The sequence below is a fragment of the Pleurodeles waltl genome, chromosome 10 (assembly GCF_031143425.1).
Source record: "Pleurodeles waltl isolate 20211129_DDA chromosome 10, aPleWal1.hap1.20221129, whole genome shotgun sequence".
In the NCBI taxonomy this organism is placed as follows: Eukaryota; Metazoa; Chordata; class Amphibia; order Caudata; family Salamandridae; genus Pleurodeles; species Pleurodeles waltl.
Window position 1 is genome coordinate 71031865 of NC_090449.1, and position 23665 is coordinate 71055529.

The window sequence follows — 23665 nt, forward strand, 5'->3', positions numbered from 1 at the left end:
CATTCGACCATGATTCCTGCCATAACACCACACCCTCCACAAAAAAGACAAGCTACCATATTCCTCGCAAACACACTATGTCCCAGAAGAATCCTCCTGCCACGAGTCCCACAGAGACAAAACATAACCCAGCACATGAGGCATCCTGGTTTGCACCACAGAACCTGACACTAGACTACTCTTCTTCCAGTATACCATGCTCACTATTACTGAAAGATACCTTCTCTTATAGGTCACACCTACTAATGTTAGCCTTCTTCCCTTACACATAAAACACCCCTTTCTAAATCAGTGCCCCTCCAATTGGACAGTGCATCATTCCCTCTCACTCCTCCTAAATGAGGAATAAAGGGAATTAGGGGAATCCCTTGGTGTGTAAATTTACTGTCCGCTCTTCTCACCTCTAGAATTTTTGCAATCTTGTTGCTGTTCTTTAGCTCTGTGGAGGCCTGGTGGATGCACTCATAACTAGTCTTGATCTCCTCTGTCTTCTCCTGTAACGTGGTCTTGAAGTAGAGGGTTCGTAACCTCATTTTATACTCTGGGACCGAAAGCATCTGCAAAGTAGGAGAAAAGATAAAAGCAGCTGGAGGGTTGACCAGTTTAGGGCCAGAAAGGCTGGATTCATGCCACATTGTCAGGATTTCTAAATAAAAATATTTTTATAAGTGATGAATTATAAATAGAACGCAATTAAAAAGACAGCGGCTACCCTAAAGATGAAACATGGATCTGACCCTCCTTCATCCAGGTTGGATTCCCCAGAACTGTGAAATGTTAGTTCCTAATCCTTGCATCTCTCATAGTCCCTCAACCCACCAGCCGCACAGCACCCACACACAAGCCAGTTTGATCAGTGGACCTTGCAATATAAATTACAGCACTGTCCAAACTCCAGGTTACAGGTAAATTCAAGAGGTACTGGTTTTAGGGAAACAGTTTGTTCTTGGGAATGCCAAGTGTTTTGCCTGAGGCCTGCAGCGGCTTGCAGAGAGAGCCTAACTTAAAACACTATGTTGCTACTACGCAGGTGTACCACATAGACGCTGGAAGGTCAAATCCATACCAGATTTTCAGGATCTTTAGCAAAAAATATATTTACAAACATTAACGCTAAATGGAACTCGTTTACATAATCAGTGGTTAATTGAAAATCAGGTAAGGATGTACTTCTCCCCGTCTAGAGGATGTTGTATGGGCCTGTGTTAAAGTATACTCTTTTTGGAATGTGTAACCTTCCCCAGAGTATTCTAGGACTGGAGTCAAATAGTATCTCATCTCCATGCACTATTGTATGAAGCGCTGCACTTCCCCCAAATATTCTGGGACTAAAATAGTCAGCCTTCGCTGCATCAGAACAGCATTTGATGACCACAGAATCAGGTATCTGGCAAAAATGACCACAACACACTTGAGCATTAACTCGAAAGGATGCCTCCAGCTGGTTCAGTGGCTGCAATTAATACACATTAGCACCTCAACCACATTCCTCATCTCTTTACTTACTAAGTGCAGTGGTGAGGCTCTGCTTTTTGTAAGTAATGGGACGTGGAGTGTGGAATTGGAGTAATGAAGATTAGCGGTAGGTAACTTAGTCATGTGATGCCTGATGTCCTGTCCAACACACCATCATGAGGCGAACATACTTGCAGCACAAACTGGTCCGGCTCGCTCAGCTTGCTGGAGCTGTCTTGGTACTGCTGGTATCGCTGGGTCTCGTCCTCGTCGGGCGCGTAGAGTAGAAGCTGCTTCAGATGTGATGGCTCGAGGCGCTCGCTTTCCATCGTCATCAGCAGGCGGCGGAGCTCCAGGTGGGATAGCTTCAGGTGTGCGATGAGAATGGCTGTGGGTGTGATGGGAGATGGAAGTGAAGAGAAAACATCAGTGCCCCATATTACGGTGTAGAAAGGACATTAATGTGCATCAGAGCATACGAGATATTATATTTTGGCCAATACTTGACCTGCAGGAAGTTGGACCCCACGTGAGAGGATGTAAACAACAGGGGCTGAAGGAGGTGTGTTCAGCGCGAGTGGTCAAAGGTGGGGGAGGTAAGTGGGGCATGGCACCACACTAAGTGAACTGCTTATGAATACCATCAGAGCCTTGTTAGGCACAGACAAACTCTCCCTAATGAAGCTGTGACTCAACTTCCTTGACCAAATCCGAAATAATTTTCAAGGGCCATATTTAGAGTTGGATGGTGATGGAAAATATTCTGTTTCTGAAAGAAAATGGTGAATCGTACAAGACCGAAGCTTTGATTTTCAGAAAGAAGCAGATCCAGAGCCAACTTCAACATCAAATTTGCAGTGTGAAACGGGGTGTGGCACGTCTGCCCCTGGCCCTGTCCCATCGGCCTCCCTCCCACTCCTATACGACAAAAAACACAAAGATTGGTGGGGCTGCAGTTGATGTCCTGGGGTGTTTTCACACCTCTTAATGGACATCTACTGCTTGCAGACTCCAAAGAGGAGCTGTAAATCCACACTTTTTAGTGGTTTCCAGGTTCTCCTGCCTGCCACTGTGTGATTTTGGCTCCTCACTGGGTGACCGTGTGAAGAGAGCCGCAACTGTGTGACACATGGTGGTACGGCGAGTGTTGGCAAATCTGAAGAAGAGGTCTCCGTGGGACTCCACCACGCGGCCAGGCCAGAAATCTAGGAATAATTTTAGATGGCAAACTTGACATGACAGCCTAGGTTAACTAAGTCACTTCCATCTGCTTCCACATCTTGAGGATGCTTGGAAAAATCTTCATGTGGCTATCACAGAAGATAAGGAAAACAGCCACACAGGCACTCATCCCCAGCAGACTCGACTAAGGAAACACACTTCACATTGGAACCACTAAACAGCTCCTGAACAGACTAAGTCAATGCACCCTCATCCTCAACCTACCACGCTGCACTCACATAACTCACCTCAGAGATCTCCACTGGTTCCCCATAAATAAAGGTACTCAAATCAAACTCCTTCACATACATATAGAGCACTACACAACATGGGTCCGTGTATCCAACAGTCATGTACACTTCCACCAAACCTCCAGACACCTCCACTCAGCAGGACTCTCACTTGCATATGTACCCTGCATACAAAAAGGCAGAGCACGAGCCGCACCTTTTCTTTTATATCCCCAAAGCATGAGACAACATTAGGGCCTCCACATCACTTCTTGAGTTCCACAAGAAGCTGAAGATCTGGGTCTTCAAATAACTGCAGGGAGTCTCCCACCTACTCAACTGCAAAGTGCCCGGAGGCATTCACAGGTGGTTAGCGCACTATACAAATCTGTATAGCATAACAATTCAGAGTAGCATCCCCTGGTGAAAGTTCTTTGACTATATTGTATCTAGAGTGAGGAGAATTTCACCCGTCGTTTCTACTCCAGATTCGTTCATAAATTGCACAAGTTTGCAAGCTTTCTTTTGATTGGATCACTGCACTGTCAAACAATACAGCCTGTGCTCTTAGAGTATTCTGCCAAGCAGCTAATGTTTGTTGTGCTGTTCCAAAGAGTACACAGTAGGTGTAATTCACGGAGAATAAATAACTGAAGTGCCTAGCATGTGTCGATGACGATCACTTTGTTGGAATTTTCACACATCACCAGCTGGCTCCTCTTTAAAAGTGCCATAAGTGTGGGGGCTCAAAATGAATCATTTGCCGATAGTGACATAGTCATCACGATTGTTATCGTTATCCTAAATATGGTTTCATCATATACAGCTGTGCAAGTAAGCAGCTATTTTAAGTTTTAAGCTATGGCGACATCACAGAAGGCCCTCTGTACTGTAAACGTGACACCTAATGGTATACATGAGAAATATCTAGAATTGTAGCATTGTACCTAGCATTAATAGGGCTTTTTAGCATGCACTGCTTTTCTGACGGGTTGGTATCTATGTGGGCTTTTAATCACGCCCACCTCACTCCCATCACTTTATCACTTTTACTCGTTCGTGGGCTTGCCTTTCAAAAATTCTTTGATGACATTGGTAAATGCTTTACGTTTGTCCCGCCTTGGGGCGGTTTTGTTACCGCCTTGGGGACCGACCCTGTTACATGGATAATTGCATGTTTGCCGATACGTTTGACTGCAAGCGAACCGTTTTCTTCCTTTTGTGTCTCTCCTTCAGGCTCACGCTCATGGCGGCCGTGGCGCTTTGATTTTACTTGCTTATGTCAGCTATTTTAGTTTTCATTTTCAATTTCTGTGGCAAGAAAAATCCAGTTTGGAATTTACAATGCTAATAGTTCTAACTCGAGCAAATGCGAGACCCATTGCATTGAAATTGCTTGTTTTTCATCCAGCCATTTTGTGAATAGTCAATATGAATAAAGAAAAGCAACAAAAAAAATCACAGACTCGATAATGAATCCTGTGAAACTGTGTGGGGTCATTTGGTCCTGGGTGCAAATACCAGGCAGGAAACAGTTTTGTGCAAATAAAGTATGCACTGGGCAGCCAAAAATATTTCTATGCCTGGCCACATTTTTATTTCTGCAGGCGTAATTGGCGTAATTTCTCATAAAAAAAGTACTAGAAATTATGAAGTGTCCCTATTATTGCACATCGCATAATGTCTGGGAGAAATTTTATTGCGGGGTATTCCCTTTAGGTAATTTTTGAACACAAGTGGCATTTCAGGTAGATTTCCTACCGGGTGCGAAGATATAAGTCCGGATGCAAGCGACAGTGGCAGTTTCGTTAACGTGGGAGGTCAACAGAAATTTCAGGTTCCTCTAACTATCTGGTTTAAATCTTTTTATTTAGTTTTTTGGTTTACCTATCAATACCTACAACCCGGAGGTAGGGGTGTAACATAAACCTGACTCATGAAACTCATTTGAGTTTTAAACAGGAAAACAGCAACTCCCTGTAATTCCTAAAATTAACATCCGTTAATAGCCCTTAAAATGGTAAAGCGTTAAGCAATCTAATTATATGTAAACTAAATATAATAACAACAAAACCTTGCTCATGGCTTATAAAAGTATTCGAGTTGTTTGGAGATATACTCTGATAAGCCCAAGTTAGCTCCTCCCATCAAAAGAAAGATTCTGTAGGCGGGCTCTTCCTGTGTGTGCTGCGACACACAATACAGGTCTAAGTGAAGCTGCCTTTCTAGGTCAGGTTTTAGTCCTTCTCACAAGGTGTGAAATGTAGCCTGCTGTGAGGGAGAGCCCAAGCCTCTATCTGAATATGTGAATCTTGCTCACAGGCTTGAGTTCTCTGTCTTTTCTGAAAAAGAAGGAAAGTAGAAGTTGTAGTAAAAAAGACTATTGAAATTAGTGAAAACAGAGAATATAAGTTTTCTATGGTCTGTTTTCTAATCCTACTGCAATCTGCAGTAGGCAGTAGAAGAAGAAACAAGCATTGGCAAAGTCTATTGGCTTTGCCTATATGTTTTAACCATGTTTGACACCTGCGTGGCTGCTGTTCTGCATGGCTAAAAGTTAGCGGGGTAAAAGAGAGTGGCGTGGAATGGAGTGTCATAAATAGGAGTAGAGTGGAGTGTTATGGAGTGGCGTAGAATTGGGTAGAGTGGAGCTGAGTGATATGAAGCCTTCTCAGGGGGTCTGCGACTGCTTAGAAAATGAAGTAATATTAACAGATTAGGTCCCCAGCTTTAAGTGATGACTCAGTGGGGGGTCCCCGGATTCCATCATGATTCAGTGGTGGTCGTCAGGTTCCAGTAATGATAAAGTGGTAGCCCACAGAAGTAAAAAAGTTGGGAACCACTGGCGTAGAGTAGAGTGGTGCAGAGCAGAGTACATTGTCAGAGTGGACTGGCATGGAGTGGACTAGTCTAGGAGAGTGGATTAGCATAGAGTGGATTAGACTTGTGGAGTCGAGTGTTGTAGAATGGAGTGGCATACAGTGGTGGAATAGAGTGGTGTAAAGTGGAGTAGTGTGTCGTGGAATAGAGTGGAGTAAAGTAGAATGCAGTGGCATAGAGGAAGTTGTGTGGAGCATCATAGAGTGGAGTAGTGCTGTAGAGTGGAACAGAGTGGAGAAGAATTTATGAAGTAGAGTGTCGGTGTGGGTATCGTAGAGTGTAGTGTTGTAGAGTGGCCTAGAGTGAAGTGACAAAGTACAGTGGTGCAGAGTAGATTGGCGTAGAGTGCAGTTGGCGTACAGTGCAATGGTTTTGAGAAAAGCAGTGTAGAGTGCATTGTCGTATAGTGCAGTGAGGTAGAGTAGAGTGGTGTAGAGTTCAGGGACATACAGTAGAGTAGTACATAGTAGACTGCAGTGGTGTGGAGTGGTGCAGGGCAGAGTGGAGTGGTGCAGGGGAGAGTGCAGTGGCATAGAGTAAAGTTGCATGGAGTGCAGTGGTGCAGAAAAAAAGAAAGTGGTGTGGAGTGATGCAGGGTGTAGTGGCGTACAGCGCATTAGTGTAAAGTGCATGAGTGTCGTGGAGTTGAGTGGTGCGGAGTAGAGTGCAGTGGCTTAGAGTGCAGTAGTGTGGTGCAGAGTAGAGTGGTGCAGACAGCAGTGGTCTAGAAAACAATGGTGCAGAGTAAAATAGAGTGGCGTACAGTGCAATGACGTAAAGCACAATCGTGTAGGATAGTGGAACATGCAGCGGCGTAGTAGTGTTAAGTTCAGTGTAAGGGAGTGCAGTCTTTCAGAGTAGAATGTTGTAGAGTGCAATCAGGTAGAGTAGAGTTGCACTGAGTAGAGTGGTGCAGAGAGCACTGGCCTAAAGTGCAGAGTAGAATAGAGTTGCGTAGTGTGCAGTGATGTAGAACCCCATCAATCAATCATTAGGTATTTGTATAGCACAGCTTGTTACCCAGTTGAATATTCAGACGCTTGCTGCTGGTGTTATTCGAAGAGCCAGGTCTTCAGCCCCTTTCTGAAGTGGATTAGTGATGATGTGGCGCGGAGTTGGATGGGAGAGAATTCCAGGCCTAGGTGGTAAAGTAGAAGAAGCGTTCTCCTCTGCAGCAGCAGTGTATTTGAGGGATTTTTGCGAGGGTGAGGTGTGAGGAGTGGAGGTTCCTGGGAGGCTGGTTGAGGTGCAGGTGGTAGCTGAGGTAGGTGGGTCCTAGGTTGTGAAGGGCTTTCTAGGCGCGGATTAGGAGCTTGAACAGGCATCTCTGTGGATCGGAAGCCAGTGGAGGTCCTTCAGGTGTTGGGTCAAGTGGGTTCTCTTAGGTAGGTTGAGGATTAGTTTGGCCGCAGTGTTCTGGACTGCTAAAGTTCGGCGGGCAGCTGGTGATGAGGGCTTGCGTGACAGTCTTCCTTGTTTCGAGGGGGAGCCATTTGAAGATCTTGCAGGGCATGCAGAGTGTGGAAACAGACGGAGGATACGGCGTTAACTTGTTGTCTCATCGAGAGTTCACTATCAAGGATTATACCTCAACCCGGTGTAGAGTCGTGTAGAGTGCAGTAGTGTAAAGTGTTGCTGAGTACAGTCTATTGGCGTAGAGTGCAGTGTTACAGAGTAGTTGGCACAGAGTGCAGTGGTGTAGAATGCACTGGTTTTGAGTAAAGTGGTGTTGAGTGCACTGGCATAGAGCGCAATGGTTTACACTAGAGTGGTGTAGAGCACAGTGGCATACAGTGGTGCAGAACACAGTGGCATAGGGTGGTGCAGTGTACAGTGCAGTGTCATACAGTGGAGTGGCACAGAGTGGTGCAGACTGCAGTGGCATAAAGTGAAGTGCCGTACAGTAGATTGTTTCATAGTAGAGTGAAGTGCTGTAGAGTGTAGTCTTGCAGGGTAGAGTGGAGTGGTGGAGAGTAGAGTGCAGTGGCAGAGAGTAGTGGCATAGCGTGCATTGGCGTAGAGTGCTGTAGCACAGTGTTGTGGAGTAGAGTGGCATAAGATGCAGTGGTGTAGAGTGGACTGGTGTAGAGTGGCCTAGACTAGAGTGGTGCAGCATGCAGCTGTGAAGAGTGCTGGGGTGCGTAGTAGAGTGGGTATGGTGCACTGGCATATAGTAGAGTGGTGTAGAGTAGAGAGGCATAGAGTGAGGTGACGTATAGTGCAGTGTCAGAGTGCAGTGGTGCACAGTCAATTAGAATGGCATAGAGTGTAGTGGTGTAGAATGTAGTGGCGTAGTGTATTGGTGTAGAGTTCATTGTCGTAGAGTGGCGAAGAGTAGAGTGCAGTGGAGCAGAATAGGGTGATGCAGAGTACAGTGGAGCAGAGTTCAGGCACGGAGATTGCAGTATTGCATAGTAAAGTATTGTAGAGTGCAGTGGTGCAGAGTAAGGTGCCCGAGTGCTGTGGTGTAGAGCAGAGTGCAGTGGCATCAAGTGGAGTGTTGTAGAGTATAGAGGCATACAGTACAATGGTGCAGAGTAGATTGGTGTAGACTGCAGTGGCGTAGAGTATATTGGTTTTAAGCAAAGTGGTGTAGAGTGCACTGGTATTGAGTTCAGTAGCATAGAGTGCAGCGGTGTAGAATACAGTGGTGTGGAGTGGCACAGGGTGGATTTCATTAGCGTAGAGTGGAATGGTGCAGAGAGGAATAGAGTGGCACAAAGTCCAGTGGTGTACAGTTGATTGTTTCAGATAGGGTGCAGTGCCATAGAGTGCAGTGGTGCTCAGTAGATTAGAGTGGTTTGGAGTGGAATGGCGTAGAGTGCAGTGGCACAGACAGTAGCGATACAGAGTAGAGTGAATAAAGTGTAGTGGCATACAGTGCATTGGTGCAGAGCGCAGTAGAGTGGCATACAGTAGAGTAGTGCAGCGTAGAGTGCAGTGACAGAGTGGAGTGGCACAGAGTGGAGGTTGACACAGGGTAGATTTCAGTGGCCTAGAGTGGAATGATGCAGAGTGGAAAAGAGTGGCACAGAGTGCAGTGCAATCAGTAGATTGCTTGAGTGTTGAGCAATCGAGTGCAGTGGTGCAGAGTAGATTAGAGTGGCTTGGAGTGGATTGGTGTAGAGTGCAGTGGCATAGAGTGAAGTGATACAGAGTAGAGTGACTGAGTGTAGTAGCATACAGCCCTTTGGCGCAGAGTGCAGTAGAGTGGTACAGAGTTGAGTGCAGTGGTGCAGAGAAAAGTGGTAGAGAGTTCAGGGGTGCAGAGTGCAGTGTTACAGAGTAGAGTGGCATTGAGTGAAGTAGCTGAGAGTGGAGCGGTGCAGTGTAGAGTGGAGCAGGGGTAGAGTGCAGTGGCATAGAATGAAGTGATTCAGATTGTGGTGGTGTATAGTGTAGTGGTGTAGACTGCATTGGCGGAGAGAGGTGAAGAGTAGAGTGCAAAGGCATGGAGTGGTGCAGAGTTCAGTGGCAGACAGTGCAGAGCAGATTGTCGTAGAGTGCAGTGGTGTATAATAGAGTGGCATAGAGTGCACTGGCGCGGAGTGCAGTGGTGCTGAGTAGGGCAAAGTAAAGTGGCAGAGAGAGCAATGCCTTGGAGCACAATGATGCAGAGCAGGATAGAGTTTTGTAGAGTGCAGTGACATAGAGTACGATGGTGTAGAGTACAGTGGAATATACTGCAGTGACGTAAACTGTTGCAGAGTAGAGTATAGTGGCCTAGAGTGTAGTGGTGTAGAGTGCAGTGGCAATGGTTTTGAGTAAAGTGGTGTTGAGTGCTTTGGTGTATAGTGCAGTGGTGTAGAGTCTAGTGGCGCAGGGTAGAGTGGAGTGGCGCTGAGTACAGTGGTGCTGAAGCAGTGGTGTAGAGTAGATGGTGTCAGAGTAGGGCAGTGCATGGTAGAATACAGTGGTGTAGAGTGCAGAGTAGATTAGAATGACGTACAGTGGATAGGCATAGAGTGCACTGGTACAGGGTAGAGTGCATTGGTGTAAAGTGAAGATGAATAGAGTGCAGTGTTGCAGAGTGGACTGGCATAGAGTGGAGTGGTGTAGAGTGCAGTGATGAAGAGTCCCAAGAGTGCAGTGGTGCACAATAAGTTAGTGTAGGGTACAGTGCATTGGCACAGAGTAGAGTATAGTACAGAGGCATAGAAAGAAGTGGTGTAGAGTGAAGTGGTGCAGAGTAGAGTGTAGAGGCGCAGAGTAGAGTGGAGTGGTGATGAGTGCAATGGCGCCGAATACAGTGGTGTAGAGGAGATGGTTTCAAGGGTAGAGCAGTGCATGGTAGAATACAGTGGTGTAGAGTGCAGAGTAGATTAGAATGGCGTAGATGGGAATAGAGTGCACTGGTACAGGGTAGAATGCATTGGTGTAAAGTGCAGATGAATAGAGTGCAGTGTTGCAGAGTGGAGTGGAATAGAGTGGTGTAGAGTGCAGTGATGAAAAGTGTGAAGAGTGCAGAGGTGCGCAATAAGTTAGTGTAGGGTACAGTGCATTGGCACAGAGTAGAGTGGGGGTAGAGTACAGAGGCATAGAAAGAAGTGATGTAGAGTGGAGTGGTGCAGAGTAGAGTGCAGTGACAGTGTGGAGTGGCATAGTGTAGAGTAGTGCAGAGTAGACTGCAGTGGTGTGGAGTGGTGCGGAGTATAGTGGAGCCGAGTAAAGTGAAGTATCCATGGTGTGGTAGCATACTTCCATTACAGACAACACATTTTCAACTGAAATGACCATTACATTTGCACGGGCTTACAGTTTTCCTGATAAAATCATACAGCACACAAATGATGATGTGTGAAAATGTCATCACCTAGTGTATTGATTTATGTGAACAGTCAACGTTACTTAAAAAGGCAAGGTGGTTGATGCTAACGTTGCACATCTGACACAACACAGTTGAAAGTCTTGTAGTAATAGAATGCAGGTACTGAAACGGTGCAATCCCGGTTGAAAAACCCAACCACCAACGGGTTTTATAGGTACACAAGACCACAGGTGGACCAAACACGGTATGGAACCATCTACGGTATGTGCTGTAGATACAAGATGCAAAGGAGAAAGCAAAACCAGGGCACTCAATGAAGCAAAAAGTAGTCCATAGAAGTCCAAATTTCCAATGAAGATTTATTCTTTTGTAAGCAAGGCGTAATGTACTGGTTCAAGAAGTAGATAAATCCGTATATGAAAACAACAGAAAACAGCCAACACGTGTTTTGTCCTATTGGACTTTTTCAAGGCTGAAAACAAAATAAGAAGGGATCTATTTTTAAAAATTATATACATTCGCTGACAGTGAGTGTATAAACACATCAAACTATGAACTTAGTTACATAAGGGAAAAAGAAATGCACAACCAAAGTGCTCATATTAAAAAGTTGTGTGCACAAATAATCATTAAGAAATATTAATTCACTAAATACTTGATCAACCAAACAGATGTGAATTTCAGTTGAAAAGTTAAAGTATATCAAGAAGATAAAATAGAGAAAAGTATGGTGGGAAACAGATACATGGAGTCACCGCGTGTGTGGATGTTAACTATTCTTGCTGCAAACGACATAACGAAGTGAAATAGTGCACCAAGTTAAAAGAGAATGGGAAAGCGTAGTGACCAAGAAACAAGAAAAAAACATAAAATACCTCAGAAAACATAGTAGAGTTAAGGTGCTGATCATAGATATTATTGCCTTTGGGGTGGCATATCATATTACCTGTGTTTATAAGAAAAAATGAACAGGAAGACAAAAAGAATCAATAAAAGACAAGGTTAATGTCCAAACCTTAGGAAGTCACTAGTGGCAGTAGGCAAACTGAAAAGGACCTACCCAGATTATGAGAACCGCCGTAGGGGGGTTAAAATATGTCGTCAAAAAACGGCGAGGGTTCAAATGCCCCTACAAAGTAAGGAGAAGTACAGAAATAATTAAACTAACGTATGGAGAGTTATAATGTAACTCAGCCCTGTGTATTTAGACCGTATGTAAACAGCTATCAGAAGAGATCCCTCTGGGTAGCTAGATATTTACAACATAGGTCCCTCGAGAGGAGAAATTCTTCAAAACCGCAGAAAAACCCATTAGAATAACCTAATAGACAGAGGAACTCATTTGTGCGCCTATACGTTATTAGTTAAGTCATTTAAAAAGAAACTAGAGCAACCGCGTTCAGTGTAGCATTATGTGTCACTAAATCTAAGAGCTAATTGTTGAACAAAATGAAGAAAATGCGTGCCAGCAAGCCAACCCGACATCCAAAATAAATACCTGTATATGATGTCCGTCTTAAATAAAAGTACGGGAAATCCTAGGTTATAGAGTTTATCACAGCGTATGGTAACGCTCGTCATGTGTTTAAAAACCCCGTTTGCTAGTAGAGTGGCAGCGTATTATAAACGCGCCCTCCGAAATAGAAGAAGGACTGAGATTAACTTTCAAATAGCTGCAGGGCAATAAGGTGAGCTGAAAGAACGGTAGAAACGAGTTTTGGGCGCCATCTTGGGGGTATGAAGTGATGCGCGCCTTAGGACTAAGGACATGCAGTGTAGTGGAGGAGAAAAGAAAGTAGAATAGGCAATCGAAGTGCCTCCACCCATATGAAAGGTGGATATAAAAAAGTAGAAAGAGAGGAGAAATGTACTTCATAATCCAGATAAATGTATAGCAAAGTTTACAAAAAGGTCTACCATATTGAGTCACATATAGAAAGAAACCAACAGAGCATAATGACAGAAATCAAACGTTACAGCACAACATCAGCAAGTTCAGTCAAAGAAAGTATAATAAATTGGATAACAAGCATGATCTACATGGAATGATAATACAGACAGAATGGTATTACACATACCGTAAATATACTTTCTATTATGAGATAATTTCCACAGTTTAGAGATTTGAAAATGATGCCACAGAATTAAACACAAATGATGAAAGCAACAGGGGAGATGTGTAAATTCATGATTCCTTATAGATGCGGGGAAAAAGAAACGCCAGATAGTTTAACGTTCTTGAAACGTATAGTGCATTAGTCAATTAACAGAACAAAAAGTCAGACACATGGACTGATCTAAGAGGCATGGTACAAATGCTGAAGTGAACCCAATTACAGAAACACATGCAGGTCCTTCTGTACATTAAGACCCCGTTCTACCGCCCGTAGCTTAATGATCCATCTGCTCTCCAGGCGTCTGAGGGCCAGAGTACGGTTACCTCCTCGTGGTGTTCTATTAAGCGAGTCAATTCCGTGTATGGTGATATCTAGGCGTTCCCTATGCTCATGTGCCTCATTATAATGAATGGCAAAGGGGTAGTTAATGTTTGAGGTACGTATGGCTCTAAGATGTTCTTGAATCCTCTCTTTTAATGGTCGAATTGTGCTACCCACATATATAAGTCCACACGTACAGACAATGCAATAAACAACAAAGCTTGTATTACAATTAATGAATTGCTTATGTACGTGTGTAACAGGAGTGTTGTATTGAAATTTAACTGTCTTGTCTTTGATGTATCCACAAATGTTGCAGTGGCCACATCTATAAGTACCAGGGGGTGGTTTAGGCAACCAGGTATCTCTAACCTCAGGTGGTAAGAAACTATGACATAAATGGTCCCGCAAGGTGGTACCCCTTTTGAAAATGATGTTCGGTTTTTCGGAAATGCCCTTTTTGAGTGTATCGTCCATTAAGAGCAGAGACCAATGCTTGCGTATAATTTTCGATTCTTGAGGACTCAGTGCACTGTGTTTGATAACGAGAGATATTCGATTGTGCGTATTATTCTTCTTGGAATTCGTTAGTAGGTCGGAGCGTTTACTTTTTAGGATCTTATTGCACGCTTTTTTGAGGATCTGGGGGTGATAACCCCTAAGTCTAAATCGCGATTCCATTTGGCGTAGTTCCTCATGGAATATATGCTCCTCACTGCAATTACGCCTTATCCTAGTACTCTCCCCAAAAAGCGTGCAATAAGATCCTAAAAAGTAAACGCTCCGACCTACTAACGAATTCCAAGAAGAATAATACGCACAATCGAATATCTCTCGTTATCAAACACAGTGCACTGAGTCCTCAAGTATCGAAAATTATACGCAAGCATTGGTCTCTGCTCTTAATGGACGATACACTCAAAAAGGGCATTTCCGAAAAACCGAACATCATTTTCAAAAGGGGTACCACCTTGCGGGACCATTTATGTCATAGTTTCTTACCACCTGAGGTTAGAGATACCTGGTTGCCTAAACCACCCCCTGGTACTTATAGATGTGGCCACTGCAACATTTGTGGATACATCAAAGACAAGACAGTTAAATTTCAATACAACACTCCTGTTACACATGTACTTAAGCAATTCATTAATTGTAATACAAGCTTTGTTGTTTATTGCATTGTCTGTACGTGTGGACTTATATATGTGGGTAGCACAATTCGACCATTAAAAGAGAGGATTCAAGAACATCTTAGAGCCATACGTACCTCAAACATTAACTACCCCTTTGCCATTCATTATAATGAGGCACATGAGCATAGGGAACGCCTAGATATCACCATACACGGAATTGACTCGCTTAATAGAACACCACGAGGAGGTAACCGTACTCTGGCCCTCAGACGCCTGGAGAGCAGATGGATCATTAAGCTACGGGCGGTAGAACGGGGTCTTAATGTACAGAAGGACCTGCATGTGTTTCTGTAATTGGGTTCACTTCAGCATTTGTACCATGCCTCTTAGATCAGTCCATGTGTCTGACTTTTTGTTCTGTTAATTGACTAATGCACTATACGTTTCAAGAACGTTAAACTATCTGGCGTTTCTTTTTCCCCGCATCTATAAGGAATCATGAATTTACACATCTCCCTTGTTGCTTTCATCATTTGTGTTTAATTCTGTGGCATCATTTTCAAATCTCTAAACTGTGGAAATTATCTCATAATAGAAAGTATATTTACGGTATGTGTAATACCATTCTGTCTGTATTATCATTCCATGTAGATCATGCTTGTTATCCAATTTATTATACTTTCTTTGACTGAACTTGCTGATGTTGTGCTGTAACGTTTGATTTCTGTCATTATGCTCTGTTGGTTTCTTTCTATATGTGACTCAATATGGTAGACCTTTTTGTAAACTTTGCTATACATTTATCTGGATTATGAAGTACATTTCTCCTCTCTTTCTACTTTTTTATATCCACCTTTCATATGGGTGGAGGCACTTCGATTGCCTATTCTACTTTCTTTTCTCCTCCACTACACTGCATGTCCTTAGTCCTAAGGCGCGCATCACTTCATACCCCCAAGATGGCGCCCAAAACTCGTTTCTACCGTTCTTTCAGCTCACCTTATTGCCCTGCAGCTATTTGAAAGTTAATCTCAGTCCTTCTTCTATTTCGGAGGGCGCGTTTATAATACGCTGCCACTCTACTAGCAAACGGGGTTTTTAAACACATGACGAGCGTTACCATACGCTGTGATAAACTCTATAACCTAGGATTTCCCGTACTTTTATTTAAGACGGACATCATATACAGGTATTTATTTTGGATGTCGGGTTGGCTTGCTGGCACGCATTTTCTTCATTTTGTTCAACAATTAGCTCTTAGATTTAGTGACACATAATGCTACACTGAACGCGGTTGCTCTAGTTTCTTTTTAAATGACTTAACTAATAACGTATAGGCGCACAAATGAGTTCCTCTGTCTATTAGGTTATTCTAATGGGTTTTTCTGCGGTTTTGAAGAATTTCTCCTCTCGAGGGACCTATGTTGTAAATATCTAGCTACCCAGAGGGATCTCTTTTGATAGCTGTTTACATACGGTCTATATACACAGGGCTGAGTTACATTATAACTCTCCATACGTTAGTTTAATTATTTCTGTACTTCTCCTTACTTTGTAGGGGCATTTGAACCCTCGCCGTTTTTTGACGACATATTTTAACCCCCCTACGGCGGTTCTCATAATCTGGGTAGGTCCTTTTCAGTTTGCCTACTGCCACTAGTGACTTCCTAAGGTTTGGACATTAACCTTGTCTTTTATTGATTCTTTTTGTCTTCCTGTTCATTTTTTCTTATAAACACAGGTAATACGATATGCCACCCCAAAGGCAATAATATCTATGATCAGCACCTTACCTCTACTATGTTTTCTGAGGTATTTTATGTTTTTTTCTTGTTTCTTGGTCACTACGCTTTCCCATTCTCTTTTAACTTGGTGCACTATTTCACTTCGTTATGTCGTTTGCAGCAAGAATAGTTAACATCCACACACGCGGTGACTCCATGTATCTGTTTCCCACCATCCTTTTCTCTATTTTATCTTCTTGATATACTTTAACTTTTCAACTGAAATTCACATCTGTTTTGTTGATCAAGTATTTAGTGAATTAATATTTCTTAATGATTATTTGTGCACACAACTTTTTAATATGAGCACTTTGGTTGTGCATTTCTTTTTCCCTTATGTAACTAAGTTCATAGTTTGATGTGTTTATACACTCACTGTCAGCGAATGTATATAATTTTTAAAAATAGATCCCTTCTTATTTTGTTTTCAGCCTTGAAAAAGTCCAATAGGACGAAACACGTGTTGGCTGTTTTCTGTTGTTTTCATATACGGATTTATTTACTTCTTGAACCAGTACATTACGCCTTGCTTACAAAAGAATAAATCTTCATTGGAAATTTGGACTTCTATGGACTACTTTTTGCTTCATTGAGTGCCCTGGTTTTGCTTTCTCCTTTGCGTATTGATTTATGTGATCGTATTAAAATATTTGTTTCCACCACATTTAGAATAACCAAAAAATGGGCTTTATTAGTGCTTTTTTAATTCTAATATGTTATGAAATATCTTCAATACATTTACATTTTATAGTGTGCTAGAAAAAAATAACATTGTTTAGCCTTCCTCAAGCACATCCACAGTGTGATTGTCTCTTAAATTCTCTCACTTTGAAGTCAGAGAAAGAAAAATAAACATCAAGCTCCCTCAGAAGACAGAGTCTAACAACTGACATCTGTCTTTGAGTGCAGAGCATATGTGACAAGATAATCACACGATTTAAAGGCCTGTTTGCAGAAATCGAGCATTGGTGAAAAAATAAAGTAAATAGGATTTAGGCATTGTAAGGGACAAACTCAAGCTGGACAGCCTAAAACTAATAGAACCAGCAAATAGAAAACAAGCAAATCTGAGATACAAACCACAAAGCCAATTGAATGCAATGTTCAGAATGCATTCCCAGGGAAGTTTTCCGAATGTCCCCAAGATGTCGTTAACAAACCAGACAGCTCTATGTCTGGTAGGCTTTGACCTAAAAAGGGGAAGCAGCTGCAGTGGAATTAGGAGAGGTTACTGCGGTTAATGTGGTAGAGTGGGAGAATGCCGATAAAGAAGCCCAAAGGGCGATAAAGTCAAAAGGTGAAAAAATACTGAGTATAAAATAGAAATATAAAACAAAGGTGGGAGAGAGATGGCAGAGGGACCTGTGGTATCCACCACGCATATGAAAAGAAAAAACAACTTAGACGGGGGAGGAAGAGGATGAATCATGAAAAGTTTGGAAGGTCAGAAGAAGCTGGAAAACGCACAAAAATCAAGAGAACCAATGGGGTAGTGAGCATGATTAACCTTAAAAAAAATTAACCTTTTTTTCAATGTATGGTCATTCAGACTAATTCGTTTACACATATTCACCTCCAAATAATAGGTATGACCTTCAAATGCTTTGATTTTAAATAATTATTTCACTGCAGCACCTTACTTACTTTTCTGTTCACCCGTTTAGCCTAGATCCTATTTCTCTTACGCTACCCTGCGAAACAGTGCTTTGGAGAGATCTGCCAACAGAATGAAGATGTTTATGTCTAGACATTTCAGAAGTGGGATACAGGCAGTGGAGGGGAGTTGAGCTAATTGAAGGATTATGAGGAGGAGAGCGAAAACAAAATGAATCAAAGAGTACATTATTTAACGTACCACAACTCGACACCTTAGGCAGGAGCCTGGTCACCTGGCCTGAATATCTTCTCTTACCGCACAATATTGGGGTTCCCTCTATAAAGCTCAGCATCACCTTGGTCTGTAGTGTGTACTTGGGTCAAAGTGAAGCGTAAATGTCTGTAGACAGGGCAATGAAGGGGTACAGCAGGGCAGACAACGTGGGGTGCTGCGGATGGTGTAAGGTCTGGGGATTTAGTAGGAAAGTAAGGTAGAGGGTTTTGCGACGAGTGAGTCAGGTTATCTTTTTTGAGGAACCCACTCATTACAGTGAACCCTGGTGAGTTAGAGGGCTCCCCTGTGAATCCAAAGAAACTTTCCCTGCCAGAAACGGTTGACCTCTCCTAGATTCCATTTTCAGAATCTGTGCCCATCTCCGTGTTTGCCTACATTTGAGAGAAGTAGTGGGCCTTTCCTACACAGGACCAAATAACTCACCCTCGTCTTCTAACCCCCAGCCTCTCTTGAACAGGCAAGGACTTCTCCTCCAATGTCCTTTGTCTGAACAGCATGGGATATCGTGAATGTTGTTGTCAAAGTTTCCTGTAAGGACAACATTTGCTGTAAAAAAAAGTTTGATTCCTCCCAAACGCTCCGGGCAGAGTTTATTTATGATTATGCGTCGCCTGGCTCCAAGGTTGTTTCCGAGGAGTGTTTGTCCTTCCTTTATATCTATGAGTAAAAGGTGCGCACGCGTGCAGATGTCTGGAAAGGGGGATGCTCTGTGAGGGCTGCAGTGTCTTGAGGCTCTTGAATCTCTGGCATGTTGCTTCAGCCAACAAGTGGGAGGTGTGTGGATATTTAACTGCCTTTTTATTCCAAGGCATAAACACATATTAGCAGATGACTCCAGGTCACGTGGAACACCACAGTACACATCACTGGCTGCTTTTCCAAACACTGCACTCATTACCAAATTAGTTCAAATGTGGGGAGCAAGAACTACGCTTCCCGGGATGAACTGGGATGTTAAATGCATACTCAGGCCTGGAGTATTGTGTTCCGGGTAACATGGTGTTCTGAGAGGGTGAGTTACTAATGGAGAAGCACCCGTTAGTTGTAATCCGCTTGTACGGTTCTTGTTAATTCAATGTCAACAACTGGACCACAAATGAGGGCGATTTTTTTACATGTTGTTGATTAATGTCTATGGGGTCAAATTACAGTAACAATTTTAAACACCTGTGTTTCATTTTTTAAATCCATTTATTATTGAATTGTATGTGTTCTGTTTTTAGACCTGTTCCTTGTGAATGATGCTTCGTGGTATGTTTTTGAGACCTGGACTCGAAATAAACCATGCATGATGATACGGTAACCTTGAACTGATGGTGGCCCACGAGTTCACGAGAGGGGAACTTGGGTGATGGACTTTGACCTCTTGAAGCTTAGGGCCATATGTACGAACACATTTTCCCATAGACACAAAATGGGTAAAACCCTTTGCTACATCTGGCCCTTAGTGCTTCCTTCATGTTTATCATGACATGCTTTACAAGCACTTGCATGGCACAGATCCACCATTCCCGTGGTCCCCTAGGCACTTTCCCTGGCTGGACACCCACTGTGCTTCTGGCATTCTCCTTGACCAGATTCACGATGGTTCCGAGCTGCCATATTGCTCAGTAATATGATTTAATTATAGCTCGCATTGGATAGTGGGCAGCTAGCCGCCGTCGTGCATGCGTGCAGCGCACAGTGTGTATGGACGTGTGTTAAAGGACTTTAGAGTTTGGTTCTTTCTGCTGTGGTGCAAGGTTATCCATTGATTGAGTCTAAGCAGGCTTCTCAGCAGGAATGCTAATTGGCCGGTTGCACGGTTGTGATGAAATGCGTGTGGCGTGTGTGTACATAAATGAACGTGTCCTGAATGGCTGACTTATGCAGCGATAGCTTGGACCTCTGATGTCAAAGTACAAACCAGGACCGCATGGCGCGTGAGTGGCTGAGCGGTGTAGGTTATACAGCGCCTACGCTGGGGTATTTACATACGTGAATATAATTAGGCTGAGGGCCGACGGTAGGCATGTAAATATTCACCTAGAGGCGAGGAGGGTGAGGGGTGATGCTCTGGGGCCAGGTGTTGTTTCAGGAGAGTAGGAACAAACCTAGGGTGGGGGCGTGGGGGGTGTTGCTCCAGATTCTTCAGTACAGACATCACCATGACCTGATTATGCTATGGCACCTGGGTCACGTTTATCTAAAGATTGACAACAATTCTGTCACATCCCGGCCCCCATGAGAACCAACTAGGCTAAGTAGTGTATTCACATAAAGGTGAGAGAGGGCGGGGCACCGGAAGTGAGAGATGTCAGAGGTGGTGATACGGCCGTCTCTCACTTCACAGCGGTCACTTACACGTGTTGTAAGCTTTCTTGTGAGACAGTATTTCCACCGCGTCTTTCTTCTTCAAAGGCTCCGCGCGCGGCGATGGCTCTGGAAGAGAAACGTAAAGAATTATCCAGTGGAGAGGTGGGCTCTGCAGACCCTTGGTGTGGTGGGTGCTGCTGCCATTTCAGTCCTTAGCACACAATAAATGTGGTCCCAGCTGGGACAGGTTCTCAGACGAGGACCATCAAATGTGTATGACAAGCACCCATGTCATTCAGTTCTATCCACCTCCACCAGGGGGAGCCCTCTGCACGCCCCTTGCCCCAGTGCGCCTCTCCAGGTACACAGAGTCGAGGCCTCACTCGGAGTTTGGATTTGGCATCCTCTTGGTTCTCCTCCCCTCATGCAAGGTTAAAGCACACTGGTCATTTTAAGGCAAGTAACAGGATACCAAGCGACCACGCACAAATAGGACAATTAGAAATACAACACACACACATGAACCTTGAAACACACAACACAAGTTAAAACTAAAAACATTCACGAAAAGTGGAACGTGATTTGTAGATATTCATATTATACTGAAAGATGATGCGTGTGCATAAGGTTAATTCACCCGGTGCAAGAGCAGAGCCCCGCTGTGGTGACAGGAAGAGTAACAGCCTCAGAGGTGAAGTGCGACATGAAACAATGCACAAGGAGAAGAAGGTGTAGGCAGGGAAGAGAGAACATCCACATTGGAGTAATTCCATGCTACTTGATTCATGAGTTCTGAACCCAAAGGACACTGCGCTGCAGCTAGCCACCGCCATGCTTATTGTTTAGCCAGCTGACCTTTGACCTGCGTTGGGATGGGAACAGACGCCTACTAGGACTGCAGGCCAGCTGATCCTGAAACTTTCTTCGAGGGTCTGGGACTTCAACGGACATTGTAGGTCACCAAGTGTAGATGAACCCAATGCCCCAGAAGAGAGATGGGAGACTACGATGGACATTGTAGGTCACCAAGTGTAGATGAACCCCATGCCCCAGAAGGGAGTCTACCACAGATAACCTCCGTTGACAGCAGTGATGCCAGTTCAGCTTCTGCTAAGGCCAACATTGCTGGAGGGATCAGTCTCCTGCTGTACCCTGCACAGAACAGCCCCTCCACGGGGGTCTCAGCGCACTGCACCAGAGCTAGGGAGGGCTCTTGGATATATAGGCAGACAGGCTCCAAACACGGAGGGAATGGTAAATTGGGACAGTAGCAAATTGACTGATCAATGTATCAAACTGTGTAACTGAATTAAACTGAGATTACATTGTTAGATAATCTATTATGTTTGGCCTCTGTATGAGTTATGGCTTTGTTCAATTACAAACGGATCTACGCAAATTTGGCTCAAAGGTCCAGCTGTATATTTTTGTAACATCTGACACAGCAGTTCCCTAGAGAGTGATTTACCACTGCTAGCATCTGAATGTGGGAAAATGGGGGGTGATATGAATGCCCTTATAGATCTGGTGTCCTCGCGTAATTAATTTTATGAGGAAATTGAGACTCTTTCTATTGGAAACTATTGATAGCGCAAAGGTTACATCACACATCAAAACATTTTTTCACAATGACTGTTCTGAACAGTTTCTAGCTAAAGATTTACAAAAGCTGAAATGTGAAAAAAGTAATATTATGTCTAATAACTCCAGAGAGCAGAACTAAGTACTTGGGTCTTGAGTAAAGATCTATTTGTGGTTATAAAAGCACCAGAAAATGAGGAAAATATTGCGGCCTGGGCTAGAGAAGAAAGCGCTTCCCTATCGGAAAGCAAACTATTTCATTGTTTTTTAGAGAACCACTCTCCCAGGTTTAAAGTTAATAGTACATAAACAATTAGAACTATGGTATGGAACCTCGGCAGCTGATGGTGAGGTATTCCAATATTTAAAGGCCATGTCCTAGTACCCAGCGCCTACTGCTTCCCTGTAACGCCCAGATCGATAAACAGTCCAGTTGAGGCACCAATCATGATCACAAAGGGTCTTTCTTAGAGCATGTGTCTAATTATATGAACCATTTTTTGTTTCCCATTACATTCCCATTAAAATCTCACATACAACCATACACAATGCCAGAGATGCAATCAACAAGGTAGACTGTAAAACCGGGGAAGGGACATTCTGGGAGCTAACCTAGACCTGTTACTAGATAAGTCCTAACCCTACAGTTCTATGGAATATGATGTAGGAATTAAGAGATTTCAGTATTTGACCTTTACAAAGGGCTCAGAGATGTTGTTCACAATGTTCCATATGTGCCTGGACTAGAATACTTTTATACTTAATAACCAAATTTATCAAAAGATCAGGGGCATAACAAGGAGGTCACCTTTGTTCCCTCTTCTGTCAATCCCTGTGGGTTGGTAAGAGATGGCGCATGCATACTATTCATTCCAGGGTAATTTTGCAATATGATTATAAGAGAATGATAATATGATTTTATTAATCAGATTTACAGATTTTCTGTACATTTAATGGAAAGGATCATAACTCAGCTTGAAGAACGTAAACAATGTCTGAATGAGAATCAAATTAATTTCCAATTTACAAGTAATATTAGTGATCAAAAGGATGCATTCCGGAATTCTCATGAGGACAAACTGTGTGTGATGGTTTCTCTGTAAGGATACCATTGCTACTTGTGTGCTACGTGCCTAATGTGCACATTCAAGGTGCTAATTGACACCTTTCCTGAGGGTGAATTCTTTAGAATTAAGAGACCCTGTACCTCACAATGAGACTTTAAATGATATGCCCAGGAGATATAAAGAAAGGGGGCTATTTGCACGTTTAGTCTCCTATTATGAAAAAAGAAAGAGGAAAAGAGAGAAAAACCTAACTGATACCTGGCCTTTAGCATACCTCCACCACCACAAGGAGAATGCTCAAGGTGTTTCCTGAGAGGCAAGGGGATTTATTAAATGCCAGATAAAATACCATTTGTTTTTTAAAATAAGGTGGCAGCCCTCAACACAAGGTTAACTCCAAAGTATATGGTCTAGCAATTAACACAGTGTCCCACATAGATTCTGAATTAAAACAAGAGTGGAAGCTAAATACATATGCAATATGTTTTTCTGCTTGTATATTTTACAGACTATTGTGCTGCTAATAATGAGTCATAGAGCAGATAGAGCCATCAAGGAACTGGATTTTAGATATCCAGTGGTATTTCATTCTGAAAAGAACCAGAGATAAACTGCATTCTGTTACACTTTTTCGAAACTGATTTAGTACTTGCACACATTAGAGGCAAGGACCAGGGCTGGCAACTCTGGCTAATAGAATTGTATTTTATTTTGACTAATATTACATTAGTTTGAGGCTGCATTGTTGGCAATGAGATGTTTGAAACTTTTGCAGATCAATCAACTGGGAGTGGTTGAGTGTTATAATGGTTTTAGAACCCTTCTCCAGTCACACTTGTGAATAAAATAAAAAAAAGTGGAATAGTTATTTGTACAATACATGTGAAACATCAGTCATTAGTGTCTTGAACGCTGTATACAT

The 23665-nt window shown here is 43.1% G+C and overlaps 1 protein-coding gene across 2 annotated transcripts in view; it reads right to left on the reverse strand.

Annotated features, from left to right (window-relative positions):
* The window catches only part of GRID2IP (Grid2 interacting protein), a 262480-nt gene that overhangs the window by 53185 nt on the left and 185630 nt on the right, over positions 1-23665 (reverse strand). For both annotated transcript variants that reach the window (XM_069209713.1, XM_069209714.1), the window contains 3 exons: positions 20144-20221; positions 1647-1843; positions 402-557 (listed from right to left, as the gene is read on the reverse strand). In XM_069209713.1, coding sequence (XP_069065814.1) covers positions 402-557; positions 1647-1843; positions 20144-20221 — 431 coding nt within the window. The remainder of the gene's footprint in view (positions 1-401; positions 558-1646; positions 1844-20143; positions 20222-23665) is intronic.